At 46.0% G+C, this 17,535-nt stretch overlaps 3 protein-coding genes across 10 annotated transcripts in view; all 3 read right to left on the bottom strand.

The window, feature by feature from the left end:
• Positions 1–3,756, bottom strand: part of LOC119285381 (RNA pseudouridine synthase 5-like) — a 5,687-nt gene extending 1,931 nt beyond the window's left edge. For 2 of the 4 annotated variants that reach the window (XM_037564638.1, XM_037564640.1), the window contains exons 1-12: positions 3,404–3,756; positions 3,228–3,297; positions 3,072–3,099; positions 2,702–2,748; positions 2,477–2,567; positions 1,998–2,175; positions 1,624–1,711; positions 1,454–1,535; positions 1,249–1,324; positions 481–548; positions 271–340; positions 11–95 (exon numbers count right to left, since the gene is read on the bottom strand). In XM_037564638.1, coding sequence (XP_037420535.1) covers positions 11–95; positions 271–340; positions 481–548; positions 1,249–1,324; positions 1,454–1,535; positions 1,624–1,711; positions 1,998–2,175; positions 2,477–2,567; positions 2,702–2,748; positions 3,072–3,099; positions 3,228–3,297; positions 3,404–3,530 — 1,010 coding nt within the window. In that variant the 5' untranslated portion in view covers positions 3,531–3,756. Of the gene's footprint in view, positions 1–10; positions 96–270; positions 341–480; positions 549–1,248; positions 1,325–1,453; positions 1,536–1,623; positions 1,712–1,997; positions 2,176–2,476; positions 2,568–2,701; positions 2,749–3,023; positions 3,100–3,227; positions 3,298–3,403 lie in introns of all 4 variants that reach the window. The other 2 variants (XM_037564642.1, XM_037564641.1) reach the window with 2 other exon arrangements.
• A 402-nt stretch (positions 3,757–4,158) lies between these two features.
• On the bottom strand, positions 4,159–7,774 carry LOC119285378. 5 transcript variants are annotated; one of them, XM_037564633.1, is made up of 5 exons: positions 7,439–7,773; positions 6,729–7,295; positions 5,014–5,213; positions 4,766–4,895; positions 4,159–4,665 (listed from the first exon to the last, which is right to left on the bottom strand). In XM_037564633.1, the coding sequence occupies exons 3-5, from the start codon at positions 5,181–5,183 to the stop codon at positions 4,594–4,596; spliced, it is 372 nt and encodes a 123-aa protein (XP_037420530.1). In that variant the 5' UTR covers positions 5,184–5,213; positions 6,729–7,295; positions 7,439–7,773; the 3' UTR covers positions 4,159–4,593. The 5 variants fall into 5 exon arrangements, with proteins under 5 accessions (XP_037420530.1, XP_037420531.1, XP_037420532.1 ...); XM_037564634.1 differs by having other exon boundaries at positions 6,729–7,138; XM_037564635.1 differs by having other exon boundaries at positions 6,729–6,919.
• Positions 7,775–9,175: 1,401 nt separating this feature from the next.
• LOC119285377 lies at positions 9,176–16,183 on the bottom strand. Its single transcript, XM_037564631.1, has 6 exons — positions 15,625–16,183; positions 14,118–14,309; positions 13,795–14,034; positions 11,308–11,525; positions 10,343–10,594; positions 9,176–9,883 (listed from the first exon to the last, which is right to left on the bottom strand). Exons 1-6 carry the CDS (start codon positions 16,043–16,045, stop codon positions 9,599–9,601), a joined length of 1,608 nt encoding a protein of 535 aa, XP_037420528.1. The 5' UTR covers positions 16,046–16,183; the 3' UTR covers positions 9,176–9,598.
• Positions 16,184–17,535: the final 1,352 nt, after the last annotated feature.

Raw genomic sequence — 17,535 nt, 5'->3', positions numbered from 1 at the left:
AAAGAATTACCCGTCATATGCAAAAGAAATATCCGTACTAGTAGATTCCAGGTCATGAAATTTAGGCTGCCCACCAATACCATAGAGAGGATCATCTGGAAAAAAATCATGCAGTGTCCTAACTTTGGAATCTATTTAATGAAAATAGGATCTGCCATGACCTTTATTTAGATTTTTTTAATGATATGCAAAAACACTTTTAGCTAAGCCTGGAAGGAAGAGCTCAAGTAAAATCGTGCCCATCACAATAACAAGAGTGTTTTGGCTTACCAACAAGAGGGTGTCCAATGTATGCAAGGTGTATTCGGATTTGGTGAGGCCGTCCTGAATGAATTTCAACCTGCACCAGTCAAGGAAAAGAAACAGTGACATATATAAGAAATCATAATCTAAGCCTTATACACATCGGTAATTTGAGGGAACGATGTCATGTGCATACATAAATGAATATGTAAAAGCAGGACACAGAACCCATCATACCTGGACCAGCGTTTGATTTTGATGCACAAGTCTCTCAAGAACACACACTTTGCTCATGGCTGGCTTTCCTGAGAATTAATAATGAAAGATAAAAAAACATAAGGCCATGTCCGATGCAGCGCTAACAGCAGGCACTAATCACGGTCATTTTGCCAGTTTCGGCCTTATTCCTTGTATCAGCGTTGGCATCGCTTCTGGAACTGGAGACAGACACTCCGAGCTATTCATGCAGGCGGAATTTCGCCAGGCAACAGCACTACACTGTGATCTCCATTTGATTTGTTAGCTTGTTTGTTACAATCTCGACTGTATTCATCTAGCGGGACACAGGTACTATACCGGTACTCCTTGGCATATTAGATGTGTGCGCTACATGTCTGCCTTAATAAATGCCATCTCCTGCATGCAGCTTTAACTAGCAACATTTGTCTTTTCTTTTTGAGAGCCCTTAATTAGCGAACAGAATTATCTGAGAAGCTGAGAGCTCTGGAGACTTCCGCTAAAACCGGTAAAACAAATGCAGCCAACTTGATTGTTCTAGGGATATATATAGGGACTTGCAAATTTTGCATTGGAGTTAATGGACGCTTAAATCAAAATTTACTACCTAAGTGTCTGTAAACTAATTGCCTGGATTGGAGATCGAGGCTCTTACGCTAGACGCTTACTGCACTGGAGATGCATTAATAAATCAAGCAAGATTTGTTCAATATAACCTATATTGTCGATTTTAGTAAGCCCATTCTTGGTTCGGTAAACTTGTAGTACCTGAGGAACATGCCACATAAAGTCCCTCTGCAACTCCAGGGTAGTGAACCAATCCTATGGGTTGAGTAACCACATCCTGCAGGTGCAAAGAAAGAAAATCATACCATAAATTTTGGTTTGCAAGAATGGCCGGTACATACATTTTTGAAGCAAGATATCAGTTAGGATAGTGTAATTCACAGGCGTGAATGGGAAAGCACAGCACCTCATTGTGTTCAAGTATACCAGTTACTAATGCTCGATAGAATTTTGAAATTTTCCGTTCTTTGCCCACCTCAGTTCCATCCCTATAAATTAAATTAATCACTTAACCAATACTGGTGTGCTAACGATACTGATATACTCTTTCCAAATTTAAAAGAGAAGATTGTACACCTTTTCTTCTCTGCATTTGCAGCACCTTCTGCAAAATAAGATGCAAGTTGAACTTTGGCAAGCTTTGTCTTGGCACAAAGCAGTAGACCTAATAACATGGAACATGCAGGTCATCAGCAAGAGTTTCACTTTTACATATGGAAATGCAGCGGTAACAAACATTTTTCTGCGAGACACATTTTATAACCAAAAAATTAGTAGGAACATGAGGCTTCATTGCAGAAGGGCTCTTTGTTACAGGATGGTAAAAAAAAAGGGCTCCAGAAACAGCAAATATGTATTTCTCCTAGACTCCTGGTTTCATAGGCAAGGAACAAAATTCACATCTGCTAGGCCTCAACTGGTCAGAGTGAACTAAACAAAAAGCTACAAACCTGACGTGCCCCTTCCTAATCGATGAACAGGTACAGGATGTAACTGCACATTTTTTCTCTTAGAGCAGCTTGATGGGGGCATCTTCCACTCTTTCCACTGAAGCTGTGCTAGAACAGTGCGCTGCTGGAAGATTCCTTTTGGCAGAACTTGCAAACCGCAAGGCTTGTTAAGGGCGACCTGAAAAAAAAATGGTGAGCTAATTTATGGCTATGATTATATAGCTTTAAGTGTTACAACTAATTTTATTAAACATACATAGGGATAAGGAAGATTCATACTTGCTGAAAATCGGTACCAAGATTTGCAACTACCATAGCAATAACAGACAAACATTACAATGGGAAAAAAGCATTTGGCTCGCAAAAAATAGATGAAAAACAGATATGACTTGAACCTTGACAACAAGCTAGGCTGAACGACAGTTGGATAGAATGTGTTTATGTGCAATTTAGCAAGAATACCAGGTTGAAGTGCATACCATGTCGTCATCTTCATAAAGCACTTGAAGCAAATGTGGTGCAAATGGCTCCTTCCATGCGAGGCGATGATATACCAACTTAGAACCCACCCTGAAAAAGGGGATCCAAATGAAATACATATTAGTTTCGAAAGGTAGCTACTAACGTAAAGGAAACGATGAAGGAAAATAAGAACGATAACACCCTTGTTGCAAATGTGTACTGCAAACAGCATAAGAGGATACCTGAGAATCATATCTGGATCAGTGACAACTTGGCCATCAACCGTTATCTGCAAAAAAATCTCAGTGCCTTCATTTGTATTTCAACACGCGTGACTTACAATGCAGAAACATACTACTCCCTCCGTCCCAAAATAAGTGTCTTACGGAGGGAGTACTAATTAGCTACAGGACACCACATAAATTTTCTTATGCATGCATTTGAAGCTCAAAAGGGCAAAGAGAGAAAGCATCAGCATGAAGGATTCATAAGCCTAACAGCTAGCAACTCATAACAACAAAAAACGACTGATTGCAAAATTAACAGCATGGTTAATTTACCCACCCACAAAAACAGCATGACTAATTAACCACTGGTTGCTGCGTATGCTACCTGTCCATTGCGAATCCTATGAATCCACCTGCAGAGGCGTGCAACCACCACAATCAAATCAACACGGCCTTCCAGCCTCCAGTCCAGAGAAACCAAATACAAAAGGAGAAGGAAGCCACGGAGATCAACAAGTGAGCTTGGGCATCAGATACGTACCCTGGCAATGGCGCCGAGCTCTTGTAGTTCTCGGAATAGAAGTTGATCAAGGCGGCGGTGGTTTCCGTATCTGCTCGCATGTGGATAAATCAGAGGAAGTTCAAAAGCAAAACAGGAAGAGAGCTACCCCGCAAAAAAAAAAGGAAGAGAGCTGGGGAGAGGAAGGGGAGGCTGACCGGCGCCGCGGAACGTATCGGTGTAGGAGAGTCCTTCGTTGAGATCGGGCCATGGCCTCCCGAAGAAGTAGTCCGCCTGCAGCGGCGGACTCTCTCCGGCGGCGGCGGCGGCCATCGCGTCGGCCATCAGGTGGAGGAATACAGCTTTAGGAGTGCAGTTTGCATATTGGTCCACTAGGTATTTTTATTTTTAGATGAGTCCACTAGGTTTCTGCTTTTCCCTGGGGACGAAACGTTTGTGCCATGAAGTTTCAAATCGAGCCAGGTGATCTGACAGCCGAATACAGGCATCGGAGTCTCTAAGAACTTTCTTCCCATTTAGTCTGGTGCTCGTGACACAACTGATTACTCCCTCCGTCCCATAACAATATAAAAAAATGGCTTGATATCAAAAATATAATAAATATAAGAAGTGGCATACAAAATCTGATTGTTCACAATGACACATTAGAGTTTTGCGCCAAAAACGCTCTTATATTGGAGCTGGATCCGAACATTCAAAGGGAATTCAGGTAAGCTACAGTAACCTAACTTTCTTTCACTCTTAGCCCATGAACAGTGCTTATTTCAATTTTCAAAAGGCAGGTTTCAATTTCTAAAAGATCAATTTCAATTTGTGACATTCCAAGTTCAATTTTAGAAGACTCGTTTCAATTTTTAATTCATTTCACTTTTTTTTAAAGAAATATTTCAATTTCATAAGCTCCCTGACTTTCCTTCTCTTCTTTACACAAACACCACTCTAGCTCAGTGACTTTCCTTGAGCATGTTAGAGGATCTGGCTCCTCTTATATTATGGGACGGAGGGAGTAGCTTCCAAGGAATGGCATACAAAATCTGATTGTTCACACGTCAGAGTACTCTGTTACAATTTATTGGCCCCTTGATAATGAAGGCGGTATTCGATCAACTCAAAAAAAGAAACTCACTTGGGCGGACTGTGAAAACGTCCATCTCCTATTGCTACAAAGATGATTCCTACGGTTCAAGCCTTCATAAGGATCATCGACCTAAGTCTCGACTGCTGGTGGCTGATGAAGCACAGAGTTCTCTGATGATAATGTCTCCATAATCTCATTTTAACACTTCGACAGCATCCCAAGGAACTTATGAAGTAACAATATGAAGAAACTACTTCAGAGCTTTTAAGAAAATCTCCCACTCCTTAGCATGATAACCGGTGCTTTACTTCACTTGTTTTCATTTTGTTTGGGAATTCTCTTGTAGTCGTAGCTGTTTATGTCCACCTTTTGCTGCAAAGCCTATAACAATACAGAGGGAGAGAGGGAGAGCTCATCAGTCAGACCAATCATGAAAAACAATGGCAGACCTTGTTTCTTTGGCATATGAACATAACATTACCTTGAGTTCATCCTCTAGTGAGAGCTTCTTAGGCTTATAGGCCCCTTCAACCGGTCCTGTTCGGCTCAGAGCTTTTGTTTTCTCTACGACCTCCCATTCCATATCCTCCTTTTCCTTTGTTACTTCTTTGCTGCAAAATACAAATGAGCTGCGACCGTCAAATATGTGAAACAAAAGGATGCCTGGATACAATTACAGACCGATTGGTTTCCTGTATTTTAGCCAGTGCAGAATGGTAAATGGCTTACCTTCCCTGTATAAGATGAGCTAGACCAACCGCACCAAACACTGTCAACGAAATGAGTGGAAGACCATATCGAACAAATGGATGTCTGCGTCCCCATCGTTTGAACTGAGAGGCTTGTTGAGCAATCTTAGCAGCTGGTTCCCCTGGATCAACTTTCTGAGTGGTATTCATGCCAGAATTTGTCCTTTGCAAATGTAACAACTGCCACACACAAAAAGGTTGACTTAAGGTCATGAAGTCGATAACACAGGAAGAAAGATTTGTTCTCGGGTAACTAGGACATTCAAGTGTAAAATGGTTTACGACTGCTCACATTGTTTAGCATGTATGCAGCTCATCCTTTTTAATATTGAATTAAGGCTCAATTATAAAGAAGTTGTAGACTTCATTGACAGCACTAAATCACTCACCACTCAGTAAGCACCAAATTATTCACAGCACTCAAATGATCAAATTAACCTTTATGACCCAGACAGGCAGAAGATCAACAACAGCAGAGCAGACAAAGTTTTAGCAAATAATATATCATTAAACACAAATTACAATATCAATATTTTTTGTCCAATTGACAGCAATGACTCGACAGCTGAATCCACAGTATCCATGGAATACGATAATATTGGCCTCTTAGGGTTAACTATAATGACCGCCATCCAGAGTATTAGCATATGATGTAGAAATTTAAATGTTTCAGCAGTTCAGTCCACAGATGAAATAGGTTATAGTACATGACACTTCTTTGGGGAAAAGGTGTATTCCGGTCCTTTAAGACAAGACTTTGACCAACAATTTTGGTTTGTCATCTTCAGATCACATTCCATGTAAACACATCTATACAGCAAGCATTTTAACACATTAATGGATCTGCATACATGTTTACTCACATTCAAAAATTAGGTGGGCCAACACCAACCAGCTGCTGGTGGTTTTTGTCAAGGCGGAGATTCGACTGGGCGGCGAGCTGGAGGTCGAGGTTGGGGGGGCTCAGTGATGGCGGGTTGGACGGGGGCACCAGCGTCGATCTAGAGGCGGAGCTCTCTTTCTCTTTGGCAGGACAAATTCGGGTGACGGCATGGTGAAACAGAGGTGTCAGCAAGGAAAGGCAGGGATAACTCGGTGACGTCGGGCTGGGATAGCAACGGGGTTAGGCCGGGGGAGGGGGGCGGGGGAGAGGGGGTGTTCCACCAGTCAAGCTGCTTTTAGCCGGATTTGGTGCCTTGTCCAGCTTGATCTGGTTCATTCATTGCCAATCCAACGATCGAATCGCCAACATTTATCTACACTCCAATGGCATTTTTTTAACCTTCTCGAATGGCATTTTCACCATCAGCCAGCTTTGCATGAGACCTTAAGGGCTCATCTTGAACGCGAGGATTGTGCAGAGAACAGTTCAGGCCCGCAATAATCTGCGGAAAAGATATTCTCCGGCCACAGTGGCAGAGCCAAGATTTTCTAAATGGTATGCAGAGGCAAGAAAAAATATCGCGGCACAACAATATGGACATGAAAGTTTACAATAGCAACAACAAAACTACAAATTGTTCTTAGTAGCAATAACTAACTCTTCATTTTTCACACCTACAGACCAACAACATACGTCAACAAATTACTTCTTACTACCGATTGAATGCTAGTACAATGAATCAAACAAAATTAAGGATCATCCTCTATTCTCGAATGAGGAAATTTCAGAAAATGAGGAATTGGAACACTCACGCTAGGCCCAGTGGACTGGCGTTGGCCCCTGCGTGCTGCCTGTTGCGACCCGGGCCGTTGCGATGGACGGCGGTCAGCGTGCTCCGAGCGCGGTCCTGGTCGTGCCTGCCGAAGTGCCGAGCAGCCGAGGACGAGGCGAGCGCGAGGTGGTAGCGTGCGGGCGCGGGGACGCTGCTCGGTGGCAGGGCCGTCTCCAGAAATTTGGGGGCCCGGTGCGAAATGAAAAAAGAGCCCTTAAATTTAAAGAACCAATATAACTTGAGCATATAACTGAATAACTATTTGAATCCAAGTCGGGCTGCCAGCGGATACAAGGGCGGAGTGCTCCCTGCTCCAATGCCCGACTTCATGCCGATGGCGATTGGTTGCATCGGGCATTCCTTTGGCTAGCGGATCACACATCCTATGACCTATCAGAGTTCTGACTGTAAATTTCTATGGAATACATGTTCTTTTTTTTATCATATAAGCATTCTCACAAACACCTTGCAAACTAACTCAATTCCACCTTATAAACTAACAATATACACTACAAACCAAGTAATCATCATTATTCACAAACACAACCTGCATTGGAAGCATATATAATCTCACTATAAACACGAATTGCACAATGATTGAAGGAAAAAAATAAGAAGAAAGAAATAACACAAGGGAAGAAGGGTCAGTAAGGACCGGGGGAGGGAGAAGGGAGGAGGGAATCGGGTTACCTGGTCAGGCAACGGGAAGTCAGACCGTAGTTACCACTCAGGACGATTACGCAGAGGGGAAGCTGGGTTTGATCCGAGGAGTTCAAGGCGCACGGCAGGAGGGGAGCTGGAACAGGGCGGGGAAGACGGGGACAAGGCCGGTGCAGAGAAGAATGGAGGAGGCCGTCAATGGGGCGTGGCTGGCTGGGATGAGCCGCTGGAGTGGCAAGATGGAAGCCGCAACCCTAGGCGCCTTCGTTCTCTTGATTGCGGCGTGAAGGAAAATGGAGAAGAAGTTTTTTTTTTTGACGCTAGATGGAGAAGAAGTTAAGTACGGACACTGCCTTGCCAGAGATAAAAGGCAACCACGCTCCTGGTTTCTTTGGTTTTATATCGAGGAGCTGGTTTTCACGGTTTTGTCTCCCGATCGGGGCCCCCATGATTTCGGGGGCCGTGTGCGGTCGCACCGTTCACACATGCTTGTCGACGGGTCTGCTCGGTGGCTTGGGACCGTGCCCGCGGCGCGGGGGTGGCGCGCCGACGCTCGGGACGGCGCTCTGCTCCGATCCAGATGTCCGGTAGGGTTAGCGCCAGCGCCCGGTCCGTTCTCCTATGCGTGCGCCGTGTCGGGATGAACTGAGGAAGACAGGCTAGGCAGGTCGCTGGGCTCGTCTGGTATCAGACATTCAGGCCTATTTGACCCTTTTTTTTTCTCTTATGAGCGAGCCACAACGGGCCCGGGGCAAGCCTAGTGATCTTCGGCCCAGGTGGGGAAACCAGGGCGCGCGAGAACGGTGCGTTGCGCTTTTTGCTGTGTTTTTATATACACGTAAAACCCATACTACTGAAGTTTTTCCCGACTCTAGCCGCCACCTAGGTCTCCTCCACCGTCTCGACCCCCCTTGCTTTCTCCTTTTCGGCGGTTCGTCGGTGATCAGATGAGTGGAGAATCACCTCTTCTTTTTCTTTAGTTTTATTATCAGATAGGTTTGTATTTCATCCAGGTTCTGATTTCCTGACGCTATCAGCGAGGTAGCGGTGGCAATGGCGCATTCGAATAAAGTCTACCGGGTCTCTTTCTATCTTGACGACGTCCAATCCGTTGTTGAAGAAGGATTGTGATTGTAGATGTTGTCAGATCTAATGGTTCGTAGTCACCAATGCACTGCTTGTTGGTTAGCAAACTCCCCAAAGGAGTTTAGTATTATTATTTCAAACGATTGTAAAGTCCTGGTTGATTAAATGCCCCGCAAAAAAAAAGATCTGATGGTTCGCTCTAGATATTGACAATTGGTGTGTCAATCAAGTGAAACACTTATTAGATGTCTCTTGGTGCGGCGGCATTGACTTCTTCTTTCAAGTTGTTTAGTGGCATGGCATGATTTCTTCATTGATGTCTTTTGGTCCCTTTCTATGGTGAAGGATTGCAAACCTGTACTACATGGGATGATGCCTCAGTTAACGTTTCTTCATCGGTTATTAGATTTTGTTTCTAGCGGCGAGTGGGCAATAGTTCTCAAAGCCTAGTAGGTGTGTCTTTCACTTAATGCAGTGCTTTTTCAAGCACCGACGTGTGGTGTGCAATTGAAGGAAGAAGATGGCAGGTATTGTTTTCGAGGTAAATCTAATACTGCTCGTTCTGTGTCTTGTTACCTTTTCATTGTAATGTCTAGTGTTTTCCAGATCAATAACCTATGGGATATTTCAGAAAATGGGAAAAGGCAACACATTACAGAGGAAGCAAATGCTAGATTTCCGGAATCGGTAAGGCTGGCACAGCAAAGACTACTTCTGCATAGCTGAGAGAGCAATACAACCAACCATCCCATTACACGGCATACTAAGCAAATGCGCAGAATAGGCTATGCAAGGGCGTCGCGTCGTCACAGGCCAAATCGAACGTCAATATCGAGAGAGAACGCTAGCGGCGCACCAAGCAGGTGATTTCATGCGCAGACCTTTCAAGACTTTTCCTGTACATTATACCGAACCAGCACAATCGGTGCAGCCCCCCAACCAGACCCAGACCCAGAGCTTCGTTTTATACTCGACGCTCTACTCAGTCAGCATTTCTCCACTGGCGGCAAGGAAGGAAAAGCCTATCTTTTCTTTGAGGTTCCTACTAGTAACAGTCTTCTTGTACTCTTGTATCTATACTCATGATCCTCAGGCTGAGCATGGTCAGGCCACGCCTGATGTTTCCTGCTCCTGCCCTGCAACTTCTTCGTCATATGCAGGGCTTGTTTCTTCCACCGGTTCCGGGGCCACTTCACTGGATTCCAGTGCAGGATTCAGAGGGCCCTGCGGGGTGCCAAACAGGGTGGAGAATATCTGACGGTGGCACTCATCGCAGAAACAGAAGTATGAGAAGTGGCCTTCGTCCAGAAGCTTGTGGACAGTGGCTCCTGGAACCATCCTCCGGGCAAACTCGGTCGCCGATGGGGGCACCACCCGGTCATCCATTCCCTGTTAAAAGATTGAATGGACTTTTAGTGCTTCAGGAAGAACTCAGCCAAATGGGGATGCAAAACATGTAGCCTGAGGAGAATGTGACTCATCAAGCACTATATCGGACAACTAGCGGTTTACTATGTCCAATGACGACACATAGTGATGATTTCTACTCCCTCCGTAAACTAATATAAGAGCGTTTAGATCACTAATTTAGTGATGTAAATGCTCTTATAATAGTTTACAGAGGAAGTATATAATAATGCACATTTATCAATTATACTGTCATTTGATTCACCTGACCTCCCTACACCGAACTCTGACATGCGTTAGTGTACATGGCAAAACTAGTGTGTTTCATTCAAATAGAAATCAAGCTGAAATATCCATATGGTTGGAATAAACTACAACTGTGCACGAACATGCCAACTCGATTCGAAATCAACAATTATTTGTAGCAAAGAGAGTGCAAACCTGCCAGATGTGGATTGGGCCCAGAAATCCCACCCACTCTCGTTCAGCCTGACTGAACAGAGACTTGATAAATTCAAATACTCCCTGATCCTCTTTCTTCTGCATTTGAATGTCTGACAAACTGAATCCCCAATCAGATACTTGCAGCACAGCTTCCTCTACAAATGGTTGCGCATCTCCCTGGCGCACAGACTCTGCAACATCCTTTTCCCAGAATGCGTTGAACATAGGAGCTTCCAGTAAGGTTTTGTCCTGAGTAATGCATAAAGGATTAGTATTTGGCATGAAAAAGGATGAATGCTCAAGCTTGTAAAATCAGTACTAGTTTCAGGCTTTGTCACACAAATGGCCTGGACTTAATGATTCTAAGGTGGCATAAACAGCATCAAATGAATCAGTTACTAGTACTTCCATGCAGCAAAACCATGGTGAGAATGCTGCTACCCTTTGTGGAACTGATGCTGCAATTACGGTATGACAAGGACAAAATAATGTGATTCAGAGGGCATTGCAGTGCAGGCATGACAAACCGATGCCACTAGCAGTAATTATATGTTAATTCACTCAAGAACTAAAGCTAAAAATGCTATATCTATAGGGTCTTATGTAGGTTAGATAAGGAGTGTTGAGTTGCAATTTTATTCAAATGTGATGTCATATTTTCCTATATACATAGATCACAGATTCACAGGTTTCTCTTTTCCTAACTACAACACATGGCCTACTCTTGTATCATCGTCTGAGGTACCCCACTACAATAAAATGTGATTTTCCATGTCTACAAGATACCCCACTACAAATCCTGCATCTGATTCACCTATAGATAAGGGCGGGGATAGTACAGCAAATAATGGCACATAACGGTACCAATTCCCATATTTCCAAAAAAAAAGGATTTACACCTGAAGATTGTACGAAACCTTTTGTCTAAAAAATGATTGTACGAAACACTGATTACAGCATACCTTCTTTCCCATTGACAATGATAACCAACTCTCAGTCTGTCCTTGCTTTCCAGAAAGGAAGCTTCTGTGATAGAAGAGGCGCAATAGTGATGGAAATCTCCGAGCTAAAATGTGCATTAGTTTCCGTTTAGTTGACCACCTGTCCCAAATTTTACGTTTCTCATCCTTGGTCATTTTGGAGTCATACGGATTTGCCATAGGGGCGAACATTGCTGCACCTGGATTTACGGCAACGTGTCACCGACAAGAATTATATAGTAAGCGCAAAATATCACACATACTTAAATAAAATATGTAAGATCTGTGTTCTTGGAATATAACCCAGAAATGATTTTGACTGAACATAATTTTACAGCTTAAGATGGAATAGTGATAGACATGGAAGTAAAAATAGTCATTACTATGTATTGACAAAACTAAATTCCAAAGAAGGACCAGGCATGTGGTGCTCTAAATTAGAAGCATATCCCATTGTTTTGTTTAACGAATGAAAAAAACAAGATTTTTCTCGAAGACAGTATTAGACGATGTTTGGTCATCTGATTCGGTAACCATTACATTCTTATCAAATCAAAAGAATGGTAATTTGCTTTAGAGTGTCTGAAATACTGCTTTTTCTCAAGTCGTGCTGGTAACAAACTCGCCTGAATGTAAACTATGACAAACATTAAGTGACAAGCATAAGAAAGTATGATGTCGATACCAGACACTCAGAAGGCACAATCACAAAAAATAAAACCAACTAACGGTGATATCAGCATTATAACCTACTCCCTCCGTCCAAAAATACTTGTCATCAAAATGGACAAAAAGGGATGTATCTTTTTTTATTATTATTTTTTTATTTTATTTTTTTAGAAAAGGAGGATGACCCCCGGCCTCTGCATCTGGGCGATGCATACGGCCACTTTATTAATTATTCTCACAATACCTTACAAAGTAATACAACAGTAAGACTAAAGCCGCCGTCTAAGCACCTCTATCCAGCCGATGAAGGGGCGCAGATAGCCTGGGCCTAATACCAAACAGACATCGCAGCCAAACCTAACATCTAAGACCTGAGAACCCATCCAGGACGCCTGCCGGGCATGGGTCTCACCGGTCCGGCGTGCACTCAGATGCCGCCGCCGCCAACTGCCACCGCTCCATCTTCAGAACTGTACTGATGCATCAACCTTGCTCGGTCTAGCTATCGTCGACGCCACCACGGCGCCAAACGGCACCTCCTCCCTGCGCGCAAACAGCTGAGCACGTCGCGGTCGCCACTGATACACCTCAGCGCCATGCTGTCAGGTATCACCAGCCGACACGGCTTGAAGTCCTTGGAAGATCTGTCGTGCGTAGCACCTGCCGACCAGGCATGACAAAGCGTAGCACCTGTCGGTCAGGCATGACTTGACATCACCACCGAAGCTCCGTGCAAGACGAAGCCGCTCCACCTCCTGCCTCTGACATCCAGCGCTGCTCCGCAAACGATGCTCCCAAGAGAGAAACGACACCGCACTGCCGCCATCGTCCGATCTGGAACACCAGATCCTAGGGTTTCCCCTGGAGCAGCACGAGTGGGTCGACAATAGTTACACGACGATGCCTTCATCAAGGTAACGGCGAGAACGCCGCCATCGCCTGCCGTTGGCTCGGTTTTCACCGGCAACCATGTCTCCCCTACTCGTAGCCGGGACAAGATGATGGATCTTGAGATCCGATCACCAAGCCTCTGGCCGGCCATCTCGGGAAGAAGATGACCACCACGTCCAGCAGTCTCACCACGCCGGGCACGCGTCGCCGCCGGCACCCCCATGGTGCCTAGAGGCCGACAAGCCCCGACGAATCCCATGCCTCGCCATCCGCCATGGCCCAGACCCCGGCACCACCAGATCCAGGTCGGATCGGGGTCCAGGGCCCCAAGCCACAATCGCCGCGGAGGCAGCACCACTGGACGGTGCCTAGCCCTCCAGCCCGCCGCTGAGTCATCGCCGGAGCTCCGCCGCGCCACGCCGCCAAACCGCCGCCGGGAACTCGCGCCGCCGCCAGAGAAGCCACAGCCGCCGCGCGTTGGAGAGGCCTCAAGCCGCAGCTGCACCGCCGCCAGGCAGGGCCGCCGCCACCCAGCACGCCCTCCGCCTCGCCGCTAGGCCCCGCCCAGCCCAGCGCCGTCCCGCGCCGGACGCCAACCGCGAGAAGAGGGGCAAGATCCCCGCCGCCACCAACGCCGGCCGGTCTTTGCCCGGTGGCGCTGTGCGGTGGCGGCGGGGAGAGAGAGATCGACGGGGGGACGAGGGGCGGCGGCTAGGGTTTCCCCCGAGGACGCTCGCGGGAGCGACTCGGGGGTCGGACTATTCAAGGCGCTAAAATACATCTAGATGACAAGTATTTCCGGACGGAGGGAGTATTTATCAAAGTAAGGGGAGGATACATATTTGGAATGGGACAGGCTTATGAATAGAACACTCCAAAAGAACATAAATAGCATCTGGTGTAGGCTACCTGCCACCCGGTCAGGAATGTAGCGCAGAGCACTCCAAGCATGCATGCCACCTCCAGAATAGCCTACAACCCAGAACTTGTCCACAATCCCAAGGGCATCGGCCAAGTGAAGCATGTCTAATGCAGAAGAATTCAGATTTCGGCCTGGATGAGGATCACTTTCACCAAAACCAGGAAGATCATAGGTCACAAGTCGTGCCCCAAATTCCTCTAGAAGTGATGAGCTGATTCCAGGGATTCCTGCGTATAAAGGAGCACAGTGCATAAAAACAGCAGCATGACGCAATACAATGGCCCAGAAGCAATGTAACAGCTGTTCTTACCTGCTAGCCTTGACGAAAGAAAAGAATGGGGAGCAACCAGTGAAAATCTTGCCCTGTCAGCTGAAATTCCTTTTTCTTCGTAAGCCAGGTGCCGTCCATCAGGAAGTTGAAATCTTTTAGCATTTGGGGGGCTTATGTAAAGTTTCTTCGGTTGCTCCACTGGGGTATCATCCCCACCCCCTACACCTAATACTGCACAGAAATAGTGTCACTAATGAAGTAATCAAATTAGGAGTAGTGCGTTTATTCTACATGCACATAAAATTTCGCTGTTGACTGAAACACTTCATACAAGAGACTTCTTCCGTCATACAAGAGACTTCTTCCGGTGACTTGTGCAATGACAAGATGATTGTGCAATGACGTATAAGCATTTGCAATGGCACTGTGGATAGATGTTCTATATTACTCCCTCCGTAAAGAAATATAAGAGCGTTTCAGTCACCATGAGGGAGTATAATTTTATGTTCCTTGCCTAACAGGATAACAAGAATGGTGATATCACCATGAATTTAGAAAATTGAACAAAATGCCTAACGTTTAGACACTGAACAACACCTGCCACTTAGCAAGCAAGAAGCTTTATGTTCGCACCGAGACATGACACTACAATAACCCATTAGAATTAGCAATAGAACCCATACAGCCGAAGTAAGCAGCAAGGCTCACACAATAGTAAAACAATTGACTGCTCGTAACATTATTCATTAGGTTGACTTGGCAAACCTAACAGAATTTTAAAAAAGACCATGGTGACTTTTATATTTATTAGGGCCCCGATAAATCCCGAACATTTGGATTTTAATCATATCACCCCAAACGTTTTTCCATGGCAACTTTGTCCAAGTTCGGTTTTTTTTCAGAAAATTGCCATGTTTGCCAACCTCGCGTGAACTAAAGTTGCCATGAAAAACATTCGGGTTACCATGCTTAAAATCCAAACGTTCGTGATTTATCATTTCCGTATATTTATTATTTTTAGAGAAACAACGGAAGCTCATTCACTAATCATTTAAGAGAGCATTAACAGTTGTCCGGTATAAATTGGAGAGGAAGACTGGCACAGGACCAACCCAAAAGTCCTCCTATACCCAGGTCCAGACTGTTTGGCACACAAGTGTTGCAGCACCCACCCATGGTGTACTGCTTTGCTTTTTACCCCGTCAACAAATGTTTGCCCAAGCACACTAGGCAGTAGGCATGGATCCCACATTGGAACCCTTTTCTCGTCAACATTCGGAAAAACAAAAGCCGGTAGAGAACGAGTGGGACTGATTCTGTAATCCGAAGCAAACCCTCGCCAAAAAGAAGCAGCACAGGACTCTAGTTCGAACCCCCAGAGTTACTAGTCAGTTAGATCCATCCCCTCAAACCAGGAAATACTGCGCATAACGCGCACATCATGATGCGCGAGGACACAGCACGCGCTACACGCTCGGCCGGAGGTAGAGAGAGACGTGCACGCGAGGCAGAAAAGAGCGGCGGATGAGAGATCAGCGGCGGTTACCGAGGAGCGCGACGAATGCGACGGCGGCAACGACGACCCAGCACCTGACGGGGTCGCGGTCCTCGGGGAGGTACTCGTTCATGAAGCTGAGGCGCTTGCCCGCGGCCGCCGCCGGCCGCCGCAGCCGCCGCGCGAGCTCGCTGTCCTCGGCGCCGGCGAGGCTCTGCGCGGCGACGTCCCACACGCCGAGCCCCAGCTCCCGCAGCATCTCCGCCGTGGACTCGGCGAACCCCCTGGCCTGCTGCGCCCACCCCTCCTCCACCTTCCCCTCCTCCTCCTCCCCGTACCAGCCGCCCCCGACCGCCGCCGCCGAATTGGGCGCCGGCGCCGCGCCCCCGGCCGCGGCAGGGAGGCGCACGCCCGTGTCGCCGACGAGCGTGGCCAGCTCCTCGTGCCACGTCATTGTCGCCGCCGCCGCCATCTCGCCGCCACGGCGCCGATCACTGCCTCCCCTCGTGTGCGTGCGTTTGGTGGGTGTAACTGCACAGCGCAGCGAGGAGTGGCGAGTGAATGGAGAGGAGACGGGGTTGAAATTGAAATGGAGGCGAAACTGGGAACTGTGGGAGCAGCAGCGCTGGTGGGTTGGGTCCTACCGGCGTGCTTGGGTGGTTTGCCTGGCTGGTTGTTCTGGGGTTGCTTTCGCCTCCGCGGGCGTATGGGCACCCCATCGTTCGCACCGTAAAATGCATGCTAACGTCCGTTTTCATTTACTTCGTATATTAGATTTGTCTTGAGTCAAACTTTTAAAATTTTGACCAAATTTATGCAAAACATTATTAACATCCACAATACCAAATCAATTCATTAGAATCATCTTTCAATATATTTGCGTACCGTATATATTTGTTTTTTAACCTTCATACCATATATATTTTTATAGTGAAATTTAGAAAAAAAAAAGAATAAATTTGGTCAAACTTTATAAATTCATATTTACGTCAAAAGCTAATATGTGAAGAAACGGACGGGCACGTGATTCTGTCGAGGGTTCTTAGACCCAATAGCCAAGTTTTTCTTTCTCCTCTCGCAAGATGACTAGGGAAAGTCTTCTTCCCTCCGATCTATGTCGACGAGTATGTGGATTCGCCGGTGACAGGGAGGGTATTCCTAGTGCCTCGGCTTAGATAGATAGAGTTTTAATTCTCACAAGAGCGGCGCTCGGACGGATGGTGGCGCTTCTTCTTCATGTCAGTCTTTCAGGCTCCGATCCTCCTCAAGTTCGTTCATCGGGATGGATTAGACAGAGCTCTTGTCTAGATTCCTGCCAGCTCCTAGGAGCGGCGAGGTTAGGGTTTCTCGTTGTGCGTATGCAACAGCGAGATTTGGTGTCAGATTCTTCAGATCGATTCAAGGATTCAAATGGCGATGATTGCGGCTACCCAACACTAGTCCTTTGGGGCACGTGCACGAAGGCTTTTCGACTGTCATCGTCAAGGTCAGGCCGGACAGCGACGCGTGGGCCGCTTGTTCTGGTGGCGAAAATGGTCATCCGGTTGTCCATGGATCTTGATGTAATTTTTATTATGTTTAGGATGCTTTGTACTTCTGCTGATTATAATAGGTCTGATATTTTCACAAAAAAACGGAGGGAGTACGATAGGTAGAGGGGATTCATTTTGTTCGGCGGTTATTATTTTTTTACAAAAAAATGATTTGATCATCAAACATCATGCTGGTACAAAGAACATCAAAAGTAACCAAAAAATGCATCCATGTACATAGCCCACCTAGCGATGATTATAATCACCGGAGCAAGTTGAAGGTGCACCACTGTCCCTCACCCGAGTCAGGCAAACCTTGTTATAATAGACAATCGAGAAGTCGTTGGGCTAGCGCACCAGAGCAATGTCCATGGTCGATGAAAGAAGCACAATTCGAAAAGATTCAACCTGTAAACACAAAAACGCAGAG

Source organism: Triticum dicoccoides, chromosome 4A (assembly GCF_002162155.2).
Source record: "Triticum dicoccoides isolate Atlit2015 ecotype Zavitan chromosome 4A, WEW_v2.0, whole genome shotgun sequence".
Classification (NCBI taxonomy): Eukaryota; Viridiplantae; Streptophyta; class Magnoliopsida; order Poales; family Poaceae; genus Triticum; species Triticum dicoccoides.
Note: the sequence above shows the minus strand (reverse complement) of the source record. Positions and strands in the feature narration are given on the sequence as shown.

What these genes read in the sequence shown, in the direction of transcription:
- LOC119285378 (XM_037564636.1), bottom strand. Translation starts at nt 5,183, where the DNA reads ATGAATACCACTCAGAAAGTTGATCCAGGGGAACCAGCTGCTAAGATT. An exon ending in GCTCATCTTATACAGGGAAG is followed by an intron (nt 4,896 to 5,013) that starts GTAAGCCATTTA and finishes TGTATTTTGCAG; the next exon opens with CAAAGAAGTAACAAAGGAAA. An exon ending in CACTAGAGGATGAACTCAAG is followed by an intron (nt 4,666 to 4,765) that starts GTAATGTTATGT and finishes GTATTGTTATAG; the next exon opens with GCTTTGCAGCAAAAGGTGGA.
- LOC119285377 (XM_037564631.1), bottom strand. Translation starts at nt 16,045, where the DNA reads ATGGCGGCGGCGGCGACAATGACGTGGCACGAGGAGCTGGCCACGCTC. An exon ending in CGCATTCGTCGCGCTCCTCG is followed by an intron (nt 14,310 to 15,624) that starts GTAACCGCCGCT and finishes ATTTCTGTGCAG; the next exon opens with TATTAGGTGTAGGGGGTGGG. An exon ending in CATTGTCAATGGGAAAGAAG is followed by an intron (nt 10,595 to 11,307) that starts GTATGCTGTAAT and finishes TGCATTACTCAG; the next exon opens with GACAAAACCTTACTGGAAGC.